The following is a 21,577-nucleotide window of genomic DNA, read 5'->3' as shown; positions in this document are numbered from 1 at the left end:
TTGAACTGGAATGATATTATTTAAAATGACTTGAGCCTGTAATTGCACAAGTCTATGCCGTTCACAGTCTGCCTTTGAGTCCTGTGGTGCACAGTGAGTTAGCTGAGGTCAGTTAAACAAACATTCACAGAATGAAATTACTTGAGATTCCCCGTGCAAGTGCTTTCTACAAGGTCTTTTGTATCCTTGTAAAATAAAATGTGTTTATATCTCAACTCTGACAACTTCTTGGAAGCAATCACTTACAGACTGTTTTCATAGCAAATCTATTCCTGGGAGAAAAGGCTCCCAGAAGTTAAATGTATGAAGGTTTACTCCCACAGTCGACCAGGAACTGAGCCCTGCTACAGTTCAGATCTTAGAGGCATCCCTGCTGCTGGGTGTCTTGACAGTTGTGGGAAGCAGAGACATGTGAGATGCAAGTTGCAACAGTTGAAGTTAGATCAAATGTCATTGGGATAAAGACTTTAATTGGTTTGAATTTCTCTGTCTAGAAATGTACTCATACCCAACATTTTATATGGACACAGTTTATGTAGACAGAATGCTCTCTAACATAATTGTATATCATTACAGAACAGTATTGGCTGGAAAAGTTAAATGTCTGCCTTAAAGGTGAAGTGTAAGTCTTTGGGATTTTTTTTATGCAACACTGCCTTCAGATCTGTAACCCTAAAATATAAAGTATGACCCATTAATCTGAGAGTAAACTGTGACTATCTTGTTTGTGGTGCAGGGATTTGGAGAGATAACTGTGTTAATGATGGCAGGTGAAAGTACAGGCTAAGAGCTTGTCTTGAGCAAAGAGTATTATCTCTTTACACTGCTCTTACACAACAGGCTGAGTGTATAACCCATCCCTGTCTCCGCCTAAAGACAGCAGTGTGTCTGGCAGGTAGGGATAGTGCTGACCAGCTCCAGAAGTGGGACAGTTCGCAGTGAGGTAAGAGAGGAAGCAGGCCAAGAGGAAGAACCAGCGATCAAGATCAACCCGCAACATCCTTTAACTCGATGTGCTAAACCCTTCGGCTTGGGGCTGTGGAAAGAAAAAGCAGAGGGTGAAGAAAAAGAGCTGCTGCACTCCTGCAACCTCTGACCCCTTTCCCAGACGCTTAGACTAAATAAACTGTCTGATCTCTTCATTCGTAAGAAAAGAACTCTGCGTACACCTTGTACCACCAGCCTTGAGCTCAAACCTTAAATTAGGCTAATGCATTAAATATTGAGAATTAGTGACTTCCCCTTCAATCTATACCCATCAAGGAGTATATATATGTATGTACATATACATATGTACATTTGTACATATACATATATATATAAGGTGAAGTGATTCTGCCCCTCTGCTCTTTTTTCATCAAGGACCAGGACTAGGTCCTTGTTTTTCTGTGCAGTCGTTTAATCTCCCCTCACTCTAAATTCATGGTGGCTCCACATGGTTACATAACAGCATCTGTGTGCATTCCCATACACTGCACAGAAGTACCCTGAGCCTATGCTGCTGGGTTTGATAGTCTATCATTAGCCTCTTGGGTCTGACCACATCAAGTCCTATCTTGCCTTTGCTTGTCAGTGCAGCAGAAAGCTGGTCGAGCTTTCCGAGCAGACGTAGGAAAGTGGTCCTGCACCACTTACTGTACTATACATCCCTCATGTTTTAACAGACAAAGAGTTAACACAGATCCAGCAGGAAACATCCATAAGTATTCTTTCCTCTCCGTGCACCTCGCCCTGCGATGGTGTCCTTGCCAGTTACAGACCATAGACGCCAGGCCTCGGCAATTATGGCAATTTTTGGATGACATCAGACCAGAAAATGAATGATTTCATTTAGCTGTCAATTTTTTTTCTGGATCTGGTGTAGGATGCAGAACCTGTAATAGAGCATGTCAAAACAGAGTGGGAGAATTGCTTAGGCGTGAACATCTGAATTTGGCTGGAAGGCAATCCCAGCCTGGTGGGGTTGGTTTGTCTGTTATTAATGACCACTGTTCAACACCGACACTCACAAAAAATAGGCTGAATCTCCCAGAGAGGTTAGACCACCCAAAGACTTTAAGCACATCCTTGTACCTTCAGCTGTCTCTAAGTCTCTATTTACTGACACACACACCAAATCTGCCATATCCAAAACTGTTTTGGTGGTGCCACTGTTTTAGGCTACGCTTGACCAAAATAACCGGTGGTGCCACCGTTAGACACAATCCAACCAAAATAACTAAATGACAAACCACACTAAATTTGAATTATGCACTGAGCAAGAGATGTTTAACCCCTGACTACAAAAAGTATCGTTATTGTGCTGCATGTCAGCCGAACTGTAGATGATGAAGAATTGAGATTTTGAAGCTTTAGTGATGTCCCTCAATGTAATGTAAATGTAAATGAGACAGAGAAAATGATTCACCCTTTAGCCTCCATAGTGCATCCCCAAATATGCCTTTAAAGGCAGAAAAAGTTGGAAAGGGAAATGTAAAATATGTACTATAACTTATCCACAACCGTCAATTACACACTGGCGCAGTGGACAGACACTGAGTCATTTGTATAGTGCGTCTGCAAAAAGATCTTGTGGTTCTTCCCAAGGCTGCGATTTGATCTCTGAGCTTTCTTCATTTATGCTTGAGCTTCGGCTTTATGCTGACAAACAAGTGCATAACCCATTTGGCTTGAGACTGAAGTGGGATAAAAATCCTTTGAAATAAAGAAACAAATAAGTCTGTAGTGAATGGAAGAGACGCTCGAGAAAAATGCTGCAATTTTGTGCTTTGATACCGTCGAGCTAGACAACTCGTCTGTGTTTGTCTCTTTGTTCAAAAACTGTAAATAGGATTCAGTAATTGCACTCATCACTCAATCATCTAGCTGTTTACAACCAATCGCACAAACCCTTCACATCAAGCTGTGCTAACTGACAAAGCAGAGTTCGTACGCTAACAGGCCAAATTGTGTTAGTGTGTAAATCCCTTCTTACTCTCATTTCCTTCTCAACTGCCCACTAATCCAATTAGAGCACCATAGTTCAAAACCTGCAAAATCTACCTTTCCTCCCTGTGGTAGCAGCATTTGTGGTGCTTTCTGATGGAATTGGAAAGTTCTGCACAGGTTAAATGTTTCTGTACAGGAACTGCAGTGATTTAAGATATCTAAGTGGGAACTGGGCTCAATGTTTAATGATCCAGTTACTTATACACAGTGTACAAAAAAGTTTTAATCCACAAATGCCACACATTTGTAAGATTATTTTAATCTTAATTCAAGACTTTGTTTGGTCTCTGTTTGAAATGTGTGTCCATGAATACCAGAGAGCTCTGAAACATCAGTCACCAACATGGTTCTTGTAATTTAAACATAACACAGTCAAAAACAATAAAGTGCATGGAACCAAATGGAGACCAGACCTCAGGGTAACAAGAGTGAAAATATTTACAGCACTTCTTCCTGCCATTCACAGAGACACATTTAGAGGCATCTATAAAGCAACTTATTCACATGTGTCTTGCAAAAGGATACAGCTTTACCATCTGATCCATGCAACTAGATACAACTGCAGTACTTATACCATAACACATCTTCCGGCCTCTCAGTTTGGACTGAGAGTCTTCAGTTAACCGGCCTGGTCTTCATTATCTCAAACGTTGTAGTTTGCTCTACCATATGGCTTCACCATGTAGCAGGTATTTTCATTCAAAGCATATGTGCCTTTTTGAAGCAGAAGTCCATCAGTTTTACTCATTAAGAGTTAACTGGCCATGGTGAGTACTACTCAACCTGTAAAAACAGCTGTATGAAATCTCCTGTAGCCGTGGAGGAGCGTTGTCAAGTCTTAGTAAATAACCCTGATGATGCTATCAGGAGCTGTCACAAAGAAAACTGCACTACAAACCCAGGGGCATGAACTTTGAAAGACATGGGTCTTTACCACTCAGGAACTATCAAACAAAATGGCACCAGTCAAGTTGCATTAAAGATGGGAACTTAAAATTGGGGTATAACTTTTTATCTGTCTCTCACAATTACCTTGGGTGATTTGAAAATACATATTTTTTAATCAGCTGACCAAACATAATAACTAACTGCTGTAGTCTAAGGCTAGCTAAAATTAAGTAGAGCAAGTGTATATCAGTGATTAATTAGATTATTTCAGCCTATTAACATGTTTTTCTTCTTTAGCAGAATATGAAGATGTTATAAAAAATTGGTTGACTCATATGTTTTCTGAGCTTTGCAAGACTAGGATGACTGAGAAAAATAAACTCAGAAGGAAGCTTTTTCCTTTATAAGCTTTGTGAATCTGCCTGCACATTTAGCTTTGGGCTATAGCTGTGCTACGCGCAATATGCAGAACAGTAGACTACCTTTGTGAGGCTTTTGATTTCTCTCTCCCTCTTCTGTTTTTATATGTTGTCACCTGTGACTGATTACTACTTAATTGTTTTTGTAAATAGTACACATACATTGTTTCCTTAAGCTGTAGCCATTGTCTTCTCACCTGTTGCAACATGTAATATGCCTGTGCTTTTTTTGTGCCTCATGAAGATCTACTTGATCAAAATATTGCACAGCAACAGTGGATAAATTCATTGTGGGAACAAAACATGGTATACTGATTCTACTTTTTGTCATGATAGTGCTGGGCTTTGGCCAAAAATACAATATATTGTATTCAAGTTGGTCATTTACTGTACATTTCTTCCCTCAGCTGGATCCATGTGGCAAAAAGCGAAAACAGTGAAACTAGGCACAAAACAAAAATAAACATCCAAAAGAGAGAAAATCAGCTTATGGGAAAAAAAAAGGTTGAAGTACGAGGGGCTATCCAAACATCTTTCAGCTGTGTTTGTTTCAGGTTTGTGGTGGATTTATTACTACCACATGAGACTGCAACAGCCCAAAGGAAACGGGGAATCCTGTCCAAGAGCTCCAATGAAAAAACCCTCCTGATGGTCTTGGAGGTCACCCCAAGGTCACACAAGCAGACTTGCTAATGCGTGGGTGATGTCATGACCAAGAGGTCTCCAGTGATGATGTCAGGATATATACCAATGCCTGTGCATGTGTGTGTAGGTTTGTAAATGCACGCTATGGGTGTGTTTCTGTGTCTTTTTGGGCAGGCAGGAAAGGATGATGTGTATATTTGTTTCTGTTTGGGTTCACTGACAGCACACAGACACTCTCTGTCTATGTGGGGTCCAGGAAGTTAAAAAGTCTCAAAGCAGAGGAGGTGTCTCCACTGAGGACAGGATGTCCCTGTCTTCAACTGCTTCTGGCCTCATCCAACTTCCTGCAAGTAGCTCACATGACAACAATGTATTTCCTTTTTTACTGTTATAACATCAATGTTATTTAGTTCATTTTATTTTATTTTATTTCATTTTTGACTGCTGATTTGCAGCTTGCTTTATGCAGCCTTGAGTAGGGGATATTCAACTTGAATTTTTTTTTTTTTNTGACAACAATGTATTTCCTTTTTTACTGTTATAACATCAATGTTATTTAGTTCATTTTATTTTATTTTATTTCATTTTTGACTGCTGATTTGCAGCTTGCTTTATGCAGCCTTGAGTAGGGGATATTCAACTTGAATTTTTTTTTTTTTCACACACACACACACACACACACACACAAAATCACACAATGGACATCCAGGACATCTGTCTATCCTCAGGAGGAGATAGACAAGCAGAAGGAAACAAAAGTATTATGAAGATGAGGGAAAGCAATATTATCCAATCAAATCATTAATGTACCTGTGTCCACAGAGCTGTAGAAATCAGGTTATTGTGTTACATCACTACGATGAATGCCTGAAACTGTTGGCTCTGTAACTCTGCCTGAAGGTAGCAGGTGTTGCAGCCTTTTGGTAGTTTTTTAGTTACGCTTAGACAATATCAAATCAAGTCAAGTTCATTTATACAGCACACTGAAAAAAACAGGTGCTGACCAAAGTGCTTAACAGAGAAATTTGAAATATAATTGTGGTGTGGTGGTAAAAGTGGTGATAGACTCAGCCACCTTTGGATTCTAGTAAGGAGTATCTGATCAGAGGAATGATAGTTTCTGATAGAGTATGCAGTAAGGATATCAGAGATGTAAGCTGGTGTCAGGCTCATCCATGCCGTGCTTTAAAATCAAATAAAATCACTGTGACACTTAGGCCAGTGAAGGGTAAATGTGGTTTCTTCAGGGTAGATATGGATGACTGACTGATTCCCACATAAAGAGATTTACAATACTTAAGACATGAAGTAATAAAAGCATGTAAAACAGGCTCCAGATCTCTAAAACAGAAAAAACTTTAATCTTTAAACTTTAATTTTTAATCTATTGACATAATGCGCAAAAAGCTACATCTAATTTCAGAATTGATTTGTCAGATTTCAAAGCAGAGGCCCAAGAAAACTAGCTACACCACCTGGTTTTAAGGGAAAGTATAGCTTCATGTTGTCAGCATATCAAAAATGAGCCCGTAGAAGCGTATGATGCAAATAAAAATGGGGCCTAAAATGGAGCCTTGGGGCACACCGCAGGAAACAGCATCAGATAGAGTTCACTGTTCTTTGACAGTAAATGGCAGACAAAAAAGAACTTCTTTTCATTTATTCTGTCACTCTCTTATTAAAATCAAGACGGCTATTGAAAATCTTATTGAAAATATTGAATATCTAGAGAGCTCAGTGTAAACAGGCTGACTAAGACTAGCAGACTGGAGCAAACTAAAGCCTCATGTGCTCTGTGTCCTCACTGTAAGATGTCCAAATTTGATAATTTCATCCTTGGGAAAAATAGAGGCTTCTATCCGATGTGGGTTGACACAAGTGGATGGAGAAGGTTTTTCCAAATCCGCACGTTATGGTCCTACGCTTCCAGCCGGTCAGGATAAAACCAGTGACTGGAAAATGTACTGGCCAAAGAACACCATAGACTGACCAAAGTCAACACACCATTCTGAAGAACTCAAATATATAATTGTGTTAATAAGAAAATGCCACCTTAGCTGGGTATTTGAAATAACAGTTAAGTTACTGAGGATATTACAAGAGGGAAAATGTGTTTTTGTTTTTTTTTTCCCGGGGTCATCCTGACTACACAACGGCTTTTAACAATAAACCTTTTGGTAAATGGACAAAATGATTTCATGAGAAAGGGAACTGCTCAGTTTTATACCTCACTATAAAAGAAAAACGACTGACAAGAATTACAAGAATTAAATGTATCAACAACACAGCTGGAGCACAAAATGGTAATGACATGCTCATATTTCAGTCCCTCTGACTGTTCGACAAGCATGGTTGGAAGTGTATGTAACTAATTAATCAGAAAATCCATTGTGTTCGTGCTAGGGACCAGAAAAGTTTTTATCTTGGGAAATATTGTTTAATGCCATCAGAAATAAATTTCCTGAGGTTAAACATTTGGTTTGAATCCATTATCATATTATTTCCTTTAAAATTTCATTGAAATAAATTATGCGAGTCTTGAAACGCACCTGGAATCAATTGACATTCACTGCCAGTTATAAAATCTATTGCCTGTAGTGAACATGAATGACTTTTTAATATTTCAATAAAAGATGCTGCTAAATTCCCACACAAAAGACTGTCATCAATGTACACAATAAAGTTTCAAAATATGTTAGCACTGAGGTTGTGTAATTTTGAGTTTCACAAGAGGAGCCTGTTTATGGTTTAAAAGTGTGAAAAGACAAGCGAAAGGATGAGGCTGCCATGGTCTTTTGGGCAGTTCCCTGATTGTTGATGTTGATACCTGTTGCAGAGGGACACAGCTTGGAGCAAAAAGCATATGTTTAAGTAAAACTTGCACTGGCAAAACAAATGACAGATTTATGGGTTTTGATGAAGCCTCATTTTCCATTAGATCTATTTCAGACAGAAGAAATGCAGTTTGACAGAAATGTTGGTTTTGAGTTTGGAAATTGCCAACCTCCAAAGTTCTACAATGACCTTGGAGCAACATCAAGACATGGAGCGTTTAATGATTTCGCTCAGATTAATATCAGCACAAAACCATGGAATTATTAAAACCAGATCGAGCCGATGTGCTCAGTGAACTGGTAGCCAATAACCCCAGTCACTCGCAGCAGGAGGCAGATTGTGGGGGTTGTGCAGTTAGATGGCGGCAGCAGTGAGGATGAAGAGCAGCTCAGACATGTGGAAAACTTGAAATGTGGAACAATGACTTTTACTGGGTGCTGAGTAAACAAACCCCCATCAGGTTGGTCCCAGATCCTCCCACGTGAGTCATGCATCTCATGAAAAGCCCACATGTAGATCTTCAACAGTGTTGATGAAGAGCACAACCAAGCCCTTCTCTCAGCATTACACTTCCTGTCCTGTTTCAGGAATGCAGGAAGGGGGAGACTAGTGAAGGGGGCCTTGGTGATGGGTTCCACGACAGCAAACTGGTGAGAAGGAGCCCAGGAGGAGGATTTCATATGGAAACCGTAACTGGAGTCCATCCATCTTCTGAAAAGTGCTTTAAATCAAATTTCAGGATATACGCTGGAAGAGAAATATAGGTTACTCTTGACAAAAACAATGTCACCAGAGGGTCCATTTAGTGGCTCTTCTGGAGCTTTTGATCTTCCACGGCAGATGGCTTGCTCAGTTTCATGAAATTGGAGGTGTTCAAATTTCCTTTTTCCATAACCACCAACAATAGACTAAAAAGTTTATTGATGTTGGAAACAGGATCAAGAACCATTTCTAAACTAACTTAAATGGATATCAGGACACAGGCTTGTTAACTGATAAGACAGACATGTTTTTAAATTCAACAAAATATTTTATTAGAGAAAATATTAAATGGCAGGAACTGAAGTTGCTAAGGAGAATTATATTAAAAGGCAAATGAGAATCAAAAACATAAGGAATCAAACTTATTCAATGCATAGATTTCTTTATAAAAAAATAAAACATTTAAAAAAAAAATTAAAAAAAATAAATAAAATAAAAAATAAAAAAACACGAGACTACAAGATCTTAAAGTTAACTAAATTTGTCAATACTAAAATACCTAAAAACCAGTCCAACATAAACTAAGCAAAAGAAAAGGAAAAGTGAGCTGAGACCACTGGTGGAGAGGCAGGCTGCTGAGGAGTGTTACAACTCACTCACCTCAGGTGCAGCACAAACAGGCCCCAAAAATACACGAGTCCCAGTGCTCTTACTCACATGTATGAAGTGTGGGGAACCTCACTCAGGATGCCTAGGCCCCCAACCTGGCAGCGCTCAGCACTGCAAAAGAAAAGCCAACACAAAAAGCAATTAATCACAAGTAAATAAGCAACTAAACTACTAAACAACCAAAGAATTAAACAAACAAACAAGGAAGGAACTAAACAACACACAAACAACCCAGTTGACTAAACAAATGAAACCAATAAACCAAAATGAACCAGGCAAAACAAGTAAGGCAAAACAACAGCAGGTGAACCTAAAAAGAAAGAAACAGAATTAGTTGGCTCATCATGCTGTATAAAGTTATAATTTAAAAAAGGGGTCCTACTCACAACCTCTGTTGTAGGGCATGAATGGCCCACTACGGATGAACCAGTCTAGAACTGGATGAGGAGGAACCCCTAAAAAAGAGGCAGTACAGGTAAGTGGCAAGGTGACTCATGGGTGTAAAATTATGTTTTTGGTTTTACCACTTACCTGCAGCCAATGCCACTAAAAGAAGCCAGCAGGTGCCCCTTATCACCTGGCCCTGATGAGGAGGTTGGCTGGGGGAGGAGTCATCCCAGGGCTGTGTTCACAGGCCCTACACTGCCTGGAAGCGTTCACCACTTCACAAGTTTGGCTGGACCTGCCAGAGTCTGAACTTCCCTATAGAGCCGACAGAGCCACTATTGTTACCCTAAACTCCGAAACACTAGCACCTTGGCTCCCACAGGTTGGTTGTTCCAGTGCTAAACAGGTATTTTTGTGACATAACTTCTAATCCCACAAAAATCTAGAAATTACACAAGGTTAAATAATACAATAACAATTGCAGTTTACATTAAAGCAGACAAACTCACAGTTAAATGCACTCCTTATACTTTAAGTCTTGTTGTTTTTTTTTTTTGGTTTTGGAAAGACTAAAATAGACGCCACCCTGAAAAACTCACTGAACACCGCTTTGCATGTGTAGAAATCCAAAGCTTGACAGACCTGACATGCATTACGGTTACTGAGCTATGATGGAACAATCACTGTTCGGGACAAGGTTTAGCAAAAAGTCAGTTCCATGACAGCTGGGTAACTCCATCTGCAAGGAAAGCTCAAGCCCCACAATGATTACCTTGTGGACCTTGTGGCGTTATTGTTTTGTTGAGATCCTGTTTCTAATTGCAAAAATGAACTTTCAGCCTCTATATTACCTTTGTCCCAGTATCAGATAACTGTATGAATTATATGGCATGGTTGGAGTGTAGAGTTTATACATGTGATAGTTTGATCTTCACCACAGAGAGGAGGCTGTTGAGCTGTTATGTTATCATAAAATATCTTTTATAGTCGATGGAGGCGGATGTTATTTTGTGCTTTAAAATCTTTTTGGTCCCAGCTGACAGAACTTTTTTTTATTTATAGAGGCAGACATGTGCTTATGTATCTGGCAGAATTTATGAACATGTGTTGGTGTATAAAACTTAAGATGAAGAAAAGGCCATCTGGCGCTGCTACAATGAGAATAACAAACAAATGAAAATACCAAAATGATTACTTGTTTACATCCAAATACTAAAGATTACACGATTTCCGATAAGGATTTAGTTTGTGATTGTAGTAAACAGCCCAAAAACGCAGGGGCATACTGACTGAACAGTGATGATCCATGATCCGATGTGACAGTTCCACATCAGACATTAAGTGTTTGGATGGGGACAGAGTGGAGGATCAGTCTGGGCACTGCCCCCCTCAGTGGGTAAACTCTGCACACTGCAGCCATTCAGTTGGCCCGGCTCACTGGATAAAGTTAGGATTGTTTGTCAGCGGGCTGTAATGCCAGGAATGCTCAGTGCTGGCTCCCCCCGTGTGCGTGTGAGTGTCTCTCACACGTTATTTTGCCTCTCCAGCAGCAGTTTGGATGTGTAGTGACACCCCCACGCTCCCTGAACTCTGAAGTGAAATAACAGATTCTATTTCTCTCCTGCGAGCTATTTTGGTACCCCAGCACGCACATACACACACACACACACACACACACACACACACACACACACACACACACACACACACACACCATCTCAAATTACCCCACCTTCTGCCTCTCACCACCCCAGCAGAGACTGTCCTGTCTATACTCTGACCTGGCTTTTTCTAGCATGTTCCATCCGGCCATCATGACATCACTTTCTAAATGAGAAAACACACACACACACACACACACACACACAACAACGCAAACATTCACAGCTTGAGTGTAACTGGTGTCCAGCTGCCAGAGTCCTGCTGAGCTCCTCTAAAAGTCTGCTTTTTGGGGTTTGACTAGAGATTAATGATGTTTCATATCAAGTTAAAAACAGAAAGAAAGAAATAATTTATTATATCATTATGCACACATGTATATTAATGGCTTTTTACTGGTTAAAAAAAAGATCTAATAAAGCTTTATAAATCAGTAGTCAGCCATCCTAAAGCATAAATGAAACAAACTTTTGTGGGTTACCGTGACCAGCAATTTAAAAGAATAGTTCAACAATTTGGGTAATTGGCTTACCACTATCATGCAAGCTAAATATAAAGTTAACGACAAGTTGTGTTTTACCAAGATATGTGCTGCAACTGTTCCTTTGAGTCAAAGGAACAAGGAAAATGATTCATATACTTTACTTGCAAATGTAGCAATAACACTGTAGAAATATTCTCTATTAAAGAACAAATCCTTTATTCACAATACTACCTAAGGAAGTGCTATCAGAAAAATGAAGGCCTACATTAATTATCAGAAGTTAACATTTCTATTTAGTCTGGATTTGTTATTTCTGAGTTTGCTGACATTAGGTAACACCATCTCACTTACACCTGACTACAGGTCTAATCTGCCTGTGTGAGTGCACAGTACATTTAATTTGAAAAGTAACTTTTAACTGTCAAATGAATGTAGTGAGTAAAAAGTACAATGTTGTTGTTTCAAATCTAGTAAGTAAAGTAGAAGTACCTCAAAATTGTACTTAAGTACATGAATAAAATTACTTAGTTACATTCCAACATGTATGTATTCATCTATATTCTATATTGTTTTCTTTTGTTTTGATGATCCAGACAACCAAGAGCGCTTGCATGAACTGTATGACCTCTTACTCAGTGGAAGAAAGCTTTCGTATATCCAGACCAAAACACATTTATTACTTTGTTGCTGTCCAGATTTTCTCTCCAGTGAAAACATTGTATCAAAAGTTTGGGGATTTCCATGTTTTCAGGTAATTTAAAGGATTAGGCTTTATCTTAACTTGAGCTTCTTCAGTAAGTTAACTCATATGCTCATAAAACCCTAGATTGAATAATGTCAAAATCCCTGAAAGTTGACATTTGGGAGATACAAGGTTTTTGAACAACAGCAGCTAATGATTTAAGGTCCTAATTATTGCAGGCATGGTAGCTTCTTGTAAAGTATTGGTTTCCTTTTTTATAATACACTATAGAGGTAGCTGTGCCACAGTTGTTTGGAGACTTTCCCCTCATGAAGAGCTTATGATGAACTTGTGGCCATTTCTCAGCACAGTACCCCGGCAACACGGCAACACACAGACAACGACCCACACATCTCCTCCAGCTGAAGCTGCACTGTCAGCTTGCTCCAATCATGCAGTTCAAGCAAGACATGTGTTTCCCCTTTGCACCCTCAGGATGATGTCATATCCACAGAGTCATGTGCTCGCAAAGTACAGCTTAATTTAAAACATCTCCATATCCTCAGACTCCGGTCTGTGTGATCTGAATTGAGTCTTAAAAGTTTCCCTGCATCTGGGGAGACAACACAGAGAGAAAGTATGCACCAAACAGAGGCACAGAGTGAGAAACTCCCTGTGGATAATGGGTAAGTGGGACATTATAATCGCTCCCTTGGATGAATAAACCCTTTTTCAGGAGAGGTAATAGCACAGACACCAGGCCAGGGTGAGTTTGATTTGTGTTGTGGCAAGAAATTCTGAAATCTCTGTCATTACTTCGTGTCTGTCCTGTCATCACCCTCCTTTCACACAGACATGTGCACAGAACCTCAGCCCACACACATACTCTCGAAATTAAAGCCCAAATTAAAAGTCTAAGAAATCTCACACTGTTATCTCTGGGATACAATTTCTACCTCTGTCATCTAGACATGGTAGTTGATATATATATATATATATATATATATATTTCTTTTCTTTTTTTTAATGAAGTGTATCAGTTCAAGCTACTACTTGGTTTTCTATTAAATCTATCCGAAGAGCAGAGTAACATTTTTTTATTTTGCGTTCTAATGTTTTTTATATCATAAAGAGATCAGTATTGCTGCTATAGAAGCCAGTCACAGTGAAGCTGAATTTTTCATGTCTTATATGCAACAGTTCTAAGAATTAATCTTAAAAACAATAAAGATGTTGTGGTTCAGCTCTACTAATGTGCAAACATTAAATGAAATGACACCATGCCAAAACAAGCTAAGCCAGTGATCATGACAGATTACCAGAGCGTTAGGTTCAAAACTACTCAGTATAGGCTTCCAACCAGCAGGAAATCACTTCCTGTGTGTTATCTGCAGCTCATAGTATTTCTGTTTTCTCCAAACATTTTTATCCTTTGTTGAAGCATTATTCTCTTATTTTATACAGTGGAAGAAAGGATAACCATGTTCAGGGATAATGTGACAATGCATAACATTAAATCGATAATAACAAAATCAAGCACTGTAAGTTTCCATAAACTATGTGTCACAGTGGAGCCAGACACTAAACATGCTTTTAGCATCAGTTTGTCACAGTCTGCAGATCTGTTCTCAGTTACACTTAGAGAGTTACAAATGCAGCAAAGACGACTGCATCATCTGCATTTCAGCAATTGCCCTATTGTAAAGACTTCCATCAGAGCACGTATACTTATGAGTTTTGTATAAGTCAAACTGAATCATCTTCAAGCACTGACTAATGTTACTGTGGATGAAAAAGTTACTACAACTTGTAACAATAAACAAGCTTCTGTGCAAGACAGGCTGGAAAGCGAGCAGCTACCCCGGACCTCAGACACCGAGGTGTTCCAAAAGCCCCAGCTTCGCCGCATGCGTGTCACTCGCCTGTGGTATTTTGATTGAAGGGGTTCTCCACTAACAAGGAAATTGATGATGCGAGGGCTCTGATATTTTCCATAGTATGTCTCCAAAAGTACTCAATCCTACTATTCCCATAATCCAAATTGATAGCATAATTTATTAGAGCCTCTTTGCCTGGTCCTGTCTTGTAACAGATACTTTTTGTTAGGTCTTCAAACCCAAGAGTTGAGATAAAGATGATAAGTTTAACTTTAAAGAGCTCCCTCAGAGCCAGAACTAAGGATGGTCCAACATTATGATGTTGTAGCCCTGTCTTGTAAAAAAGTAGATTTGATCTTTTGTATTGTTTCTGACATCATCCATATTCCTAATAAGGTTGTGTTTAACCACATTACCACAAACATTATTCTAGCATAGGAGCACTAGTTGCACCAGAGTTAAAGGTAAATTGGAGGTGAGAGGGTTCATACACACTGCACAGAGAGCACTAGTGGGGGGTCAGTAGGGGCCTAACAAGAAACCTTTACCCATGAGCTCCCTAACAGGGTTAATCCGACCATGTGTGCAAGAATATATGGGAAAAAAAGTGAAAGAATTTCCCATTAGAAACATCACAAGGTCTAGATTTCTTTTTATTGGCTCCAGTTCTCCGACTGTTCCCAGCAAACTGACTCTGTGGCCGCTACCAGTAACCCTCTATTTAACTGATTTCTGAAAAGATAAGGCAGTGTATATACATAGTCTTCATTAATACCACATTGCTGATGGTCATATTTCAACATCTTTTTTACAAAATCTACTTAGGGTTCAATGTGGAGAAGGAATGAATGGGTGTGACTCAAATTTGGCCAAAATGAGACATTTTTGTTTTGGCTCATGGATGTAAATATTGGCCCAAATGTGACTAGCATGGCTTGTGTAGATCCCTGATCTGCTAATAATCTCTATGAACTATATCGTTTCCACCATCTTTCCCATTCTGCCTTTGCCTGTAAAGATTTTTGATTTTGACTCGGACAAAATGACATGGATATGGTATCAGTCAAGCAAACAGGGCTGGGTTTCCAGTGGTAACATGGGCGGGAGAACAGGCCAGCCTTTGTTAAAAAGCTTTAGTATCACAGAGGAGAGAGAGGCCATTGTGCTTTAGAAAAGCCTCCTTATAGTTCATGTCCTCAGATTGTAATGGATCCTCAGCCCCAGTTTAACAAATGCAACTCACTCCAGCCGACAGTATATGCATTTCAATGGGCCTGGTTACTGGAAATGAACGGCCTTGTTGTCATCAGCTTATGAAGTATGAAACAAACAATCCCTCATCCATCCATCCCAAGGAAAGGCGGATAAAAGTGTGAGTCATTCTACCTGTCAGTTTTTATCCAAAGCCTGTCTCGTGTGAAATGAAAACATGCTGTTTATGATGGCCATGTGAGAGAATACAGCATGACTGTGGGGATGGTGAAGGATAATGGCCAAACTGCAGCTCCCAGAACCTAAGACTGAAATGTCAACAATCATTATAGACCAAGGTTAAAATAAAATAACCACAAACACAAAAACACTGGAGTTTTTCCTTTTTTTTAATTTCACAAAAATGAATGCTTCTGTTCCTGAAAAGATAAACGGAGTAATCTAGAAAACACTGAATGCACAGTTCTCACTTTACAGATGTTTTTAGAACATTTCATGGTTCATTTTAGGCACTTGGAATCATAACAACATTCCCTTTCTGAAGAACAAATACATCTTTGGTCCGGTACGTAATTTTAAAAAAAATAAAGCCAGAGTATGAAAATTACACCAGCTTCAATGTTTGTTTCCTCAAAAATGTATTTCTGACATACAATATATAAAGCTTCATAAAGACTTTTTTTAATACTTAAATAAGATATTATCGCTACATCTCAGAAATGACCAGCAATCTTACAGATGTTTTGCAAGAGTAAAGTGAGAAAAATTAATGTGTCGGCTCAATCAGATGTACAGCAGTACAGGATTGTTTTAGTCAAGTCACATTTGGCAAACATGGGTTTCCTTTCTCGTGTATTTTCAGTCCGCTTCCTTTGAAAGATAAAGAGCGATGGAGACACATCCACCTCTGTCCTCACAGCCAGTTCAGCTACAGGGCAGCCACGTCTGATATGAATGACTGCACGGTGAGACCTGCGGCGGCTGCACGTGTGCAATATAGTAATTACTGAAGTTGATGTCCTGTACGTACGGAGCTGGCTGGTAGTAGCACGTGACATTCGTCACAGTGGGGATGGCGTTCTGCTCAGCCAGCACCTTCAGCGCCAGCATGGAGATGAGGCTGAGCGTCTGGCGCCGCTCGTGGCCCATCAGACACACAGTGCTCTCGTTCACAACTTGGTGCAGAGTCATCAGACACTCGTACCGTTTGTGCTCCATCCCAGCAAAGTGGTTTTGCAGGTAGGCCTCCAGCTTCCTCTGCTGCTCACCGATGTCAGGGAAGTCAATGAAGAAGCGTGAGCACATGTAGCGCTGCATCTGCTTCATGTCCGCCTCTGAAGAGGGTCTGAACCCTCGCACCAGCAAGTGGCAGTATTTCAATAAACCGCCCCCTCTGATTTCTTCAGGGCTGCGTGTAGCTATGGTCCTCTGACACAGGTGATCCATGGCCTCCTTGAAGTCCCCATACACACTCTCCCCGATCACAGTGGGGTGAAAGCTCTCAGACATGGGCGTCTCTGAGCAGCGGTCAAATAAGAGCAGAGAGTCGAGGCAAATCTGGAAGGAGTCCACGCTGAATTCAAACTGCCGCCGCAAAGAGTCCACAAATTTAAGCTCTACATTCTTGCCCGTGTTGTTGGACAGCGAGATGAGGCTCCAGCGGTCCGTATCATTACAGACTTTCACCAGTTTCTGTACATAGGCCTCTTTGAGGGTCAGTGCTGTGATGCGCTCCTTAGAGACCCCGGCTGGCAAGAAGTCCAACAGGCAGTCCAGCACGACGTCCTTCACCAGACGGAAGGCCTGGTCATCTTTCAGCGAAACACCAAAGATCAGGTCGAGGTCCTTGTAGCCCAGTCCAGTGTCCTGATGGAGCACATGGCTGGCAGCAGATCCGTTCAGCCTCACATCTTTAACACACACACCTCTCTCCTCCAGCCTCGCCCGCACAACCTAGACAGGAACGAGACAGAAATTAAGCATGTTATTAGTAAGAAAATGAGAGTAAAAGATGGAAAAAAAGTCCTTGTAGTTTCAGAAATGATGAAAGAAATACACACTAAAAACGATTCAAGTTAAACTCTTGAAATATGTCCAAATGAGCTCCACATGGGCCTAGTGGAAATCAATATTTTGTGAAGGCGAGATCAATACTGCTGGTCTCAAAAGTCCATTTCATCACCATCAGCCTCAGTCTGAATGAAACCTAAAGAGCCCAAACAAAGAGCAGAGGCAGAGCTGGCAAGTCTGTGCCTGTACTCCAGGTCCATCTCCCTCTGGGTCTTATTTTATCACAGAAACAGTGATAAGATTCATAATCCTGAACTGTAACATAGAGAGAGTGAACACCAGTGGGCTGGACCAGCAGTGTCCAATATAAAAATAAAAACAAACAAAAACCCCTGCTTTAGGCTAAATGTCACAATTTCAGGTCATTAAGGATCAACAGTGTTTCCTTTTCTCTGTCCCAGTGACCTGTGGGATGTTTAAACGAAGGCGTCCCGCCTCGGAGCAGCCACATTTGAGGAGCTACAGCTGGACAAGACATGCCAGCATCGCTTCTAGCAAGCACAAAGGGAAACCATGTCTTGAAGTGCAATATCAAAGCCCACATGCCTGAGGGGAAATTTCACAGTACCTGGAAGCGATCAAAGTGTCCCATTGAAATGTAGATCTGAATGATATGACATATCAACAGCTAGCTGCAGCTTCCATTTTACAAGGAATGCAAGCTATTTGAGAAGTTTGTCGTATTAATTCAGGTTACACACATGTAAGCAGATTGTAACTAAAACATATGAATGCCTGATTTGCTATATACATGAGCTAACACTCCACAAGTATTTCTTCTGAACAAATAATTGCAGACAATTCAAGCAGTTAAAGCTGCAGTACAAATTAGCTGTTACACACTCACTCACTACAATCCTAAATCTCCCTACTGGTACTGACCTGTCAGATTAGTGTCTGTTAACTCTCTCTCCCATGGTGATCAGATAACAAGCTGGCCCTATTTATACATACTGGGTCAGGCTAAAGACAAACAAACATTTGAAGGCAAGTCAGACCCTCACTCAAAAGGAGGAGAGGAGGAACAAAATTATTTTGGTACAACTTGGCAGTAATGGCATTCCCATCATTGAGCCTTGTTGATTGGGTTCAAATTCCAATCAGAAGCAATTATAACGCGGTTTTTCTGTGCTTCTGTGGTTGTCCCATTATGTCAAAGCAGAAATTTACCCTCAGGCCTACTCTCAGCACCTTTTTCTCCCTCTGCCCTCTGAGCACAGGTAGTCAAATCATATATGGATATAGCTGAGTGGTTAAACATCGCCTCTGGAAGCATAGGTTTGCCTCTCCTGGCTTTACGTCAAATCCTGCCAGAAACACTTGATTAGACGCCTGTCTAATCAAGTCTGTCTCACTTCTTTAGAAAAAAAGAACCAAAGCGGGGTGAAAAAAAAAAAAAAAAGGTGCAAGGACTTGTGTCTGGTTCCCTCATAATCTGTGAGCCACAGGTCTGAGTTGTGAAGCGGTTAAGAACAGAGGGTGTTTTTTTATCTTAGAGCTACAGATTCACTTTGGACTGTAGCGCCTCACGATGCTGCAGTGGATGTTAACGTCCTGTCTATCCCTCCAACCCTGCAGCAGGACAAAGGTCCACTCCTTCAGTCATAGCTCCTTTGATGTATAACAAAGATGGCATAAAAACCTATTAAATAAACATTGAAGCTAAAGTAAAAAGTCTGATGACAGTTTGTCATGACACTAGATTTACTGTTGATCAATGTTCAGCCAACCACTAAATGAATCTATGTGGCAGATGGTTGGGTTTCCACAAATACAGGGGAAACATAAGAGTCCCCACATTTGGGGCTCAAACCTGCATTTAAGGCTTGTGCACGCTCACTGGAGCATTCATCTTTCCACAACCACAAGCCTGAAGCTCTAGGCTTTACAGGCTTGTTGAGCTCATCTTGAATATGTCAATGTGTAAATGAAATGGAAAAAAAGGGATTCTGTACTAGATTATCTGGCATGGTTTTGTTAGGAATCAGCTATATGTTCAATGTGAAATTCTAACAGTGCATTTACCACTTTAATGCACAGGCAGCTATCTAGAGACACCACTAAGCGAAGTGAAATGTGATCCAGCCAGGACGCATAGGATGCTGGAAATGCTGAGGGACTTTGGCACGTGAAATTAATAAAATTTAATTTAGTGTCATCAAGAGGAAAGAAAAGACGAAAGAAAGAAAAATATTGAGGGTTCATAGTTTGCCTGTGGATATTTTGTTAGAACAAATCTTTGGAGAAGATAGAAGCCTTGGGAAGAAATTAGAAGCAGTCAAGATGTAAACTTTCCAAAAAAAAAGGAAAGCAGGGCAAAGAAATTTATTGCGTAATCTGTGATAGAAACACAATTAACACAAATATAAAATTAAAAATTTTAATTTTAATATCTAATTCCCCAGATGTTATCACAGAGAGAGAATATTTGATCCACGGGTTTCACAGTGTTCATTACCTGCCCACATGCTGTGTAGTAAGGTGTAATATTCACTTTTATTTGTATGCATATTAAATAAGGTAGGCCTATATATAAAACTGCCCGTTCAAACTAATAACAGCAACTAATGAGTAATTAAACATGTGAGTATGTAAATGTATGAATGTGGGTCTGTACCTGGACAATCTGGCGGGGTTGCACGGAGAGAGTGGGGAAGTTTCCTCGGCCGTGGATGGGGACAGCCTCCGCCAGGATCGAGTCCAAGCGCTGCACCTGATCCCAAGACAAGACGCAGAACCGCCGGCTCTGATCCGACGCATCACCGCAAGACATGGCGATGTTAACTTTCAGACCCCACCCCAAAATTACAAAAAAAGAGAAAATTTAAAAGAAAAAAAACCAAATCAGCAGAATGTGAATCAGTGATTCCTCCCAGCTCAGCTCTGTATCTTCAAAGCTCCTGTCTTAATATACAAGCCAGGTATTCCTGTGAGTGTCGGAGGTGAGCAGGTCCGGTTGTTAATCTTGAAGTGAAGAGTGGAAAAAGTTCGCTGAGTCTCAAGTGGTGGAGGTTGGAGTGGGATTAGCCGCTTCCTCCGGAGTGTGCCGCTAAAATCCGGTCAGTCTGCAAAGAATCGATTCATAAGGAAGGTCCAGAGGGTTTAAAGCAGGGCTCATTAGCATGAGCCCTGTGATTGGCTGCTGTGTTTGGTCATTTATTATGGACGCCCTGTCTGTAGGGAACACCCTTCATGTGACGCAGTTGACAGCCTCCTCCCCTCAGCTCTACTCATGGTGCATCCTGACAGGGTTTTCCCTGAAACAAGTCTCATGATCTACTGATCTTCAAATCTGCATGGCCTCAGCTGCAGCAATATTAGAAATTAGTAGGCTATATATTAATTTAATACTTGGCCATTTATATGCAATTGCAAGCAGATAGGTAAAAATTATTGATTACGGAGAGTACAGCTGTGCAAACACAACCTCCACTTTTACTCTCATGATGTATTTCTTTATTTACCAAGGGAATGTTTGCAGAGCATGCAGGATGTTTTTGCAGTAACGCCCTCCTTCACGATCATACACTTCATGATCATACAAGAAGCAAGAGAAGACCATTAGCACTCTTGAGCAAGCGAAATAGGTTAAAGGCCGTGCTATAGTAAGTTGTACAGAGGGAACTTCAACAGGAGCTACATGTGTTCTTCTAATCAATATTATCCAGAAAATTCACTCTGGCAACTTTCTAGTCACAAGCTCAGTTTACTAACCTCTAGGCCAGTCTTTCACAACCTTCTTGGCTTGTAAGCCGTTGAAACAAAGCAATACCAGTTGTATGTCTACTGGTTGTGAGCAGATCAACCAGAAAGTGGGGTTTTTTTTCTGTTTTTCTTTTTCATTTGAATCATTTACAGAGCCCTGGACAGGTAAAATTAACCCATACTTCACAAGGAAAATGACAAATAATAGAGGAACATCAGAATGAACATGGTTTTGTGTAGCATAACTATTTTTTTTTGCTTTTCCTGTTTTGTTGATCATTTCACAACATCATAAACATCAGCAAAAATACAAAAATAAATGGTCTGTTCCTTAGCAGTCGCTGCAGTACCTGTA

The 21,577-nt window shown here is 40.3% G+C and overlaps 1 protein-coding gene across 1 annotated transcript; it reads right to left on the bottom strand.

Moving 5' to 3' along the window:
- Window positions 1–15,864: 15,864 nt before the first annotated feature.
- On the bottom strand, window positions 15,865–20,571 carry LOC111227767 (protein FAM46A-like). Its single transcript, XM_022753469.1, has 2 exons — window positions 20,135–20,571; window positions 15,865–17,400 (listed from the first exon to the last, which is right to left on the bottom strand). The coding sequence occupies exons 1-2, from the start codon at window positions 20,288–20,290 to the stop codon at window positions 16,372–16,374; spliced, it is 1,185 nt and encodes a 394-aa protein (XP_022609190.1). The 5' UTR covers window positions 20,291–20,571; the 3' UTR covers window positions 15,865–16,371.
- Window positions 20,572–21,577: the final 1,006 nt, after the last annotated feature.

Source organism: Seriola dumerili, unplaced genomic scaffold (genome assembly GCF_002260705.1).
Source record: "Seriola dumerili isolate Sdu_G_001 unplaced genomic scaffold, Sdu_1.0 BDQW01000191.1, whole genome shotgun sequence".
In the NCBI taxonomy this organism is placed as follows: domain Eukaryota; kingdom Metazoa; phylum Chordata; class Actinopteri; order Carangiformes; family Carangidae; genus Seriola; species Seriola dumerili.
Note: the sequence above shows the minus strand (reverse complement) of the source record. Positions and strands in the feature narration are given on the sequence as shown.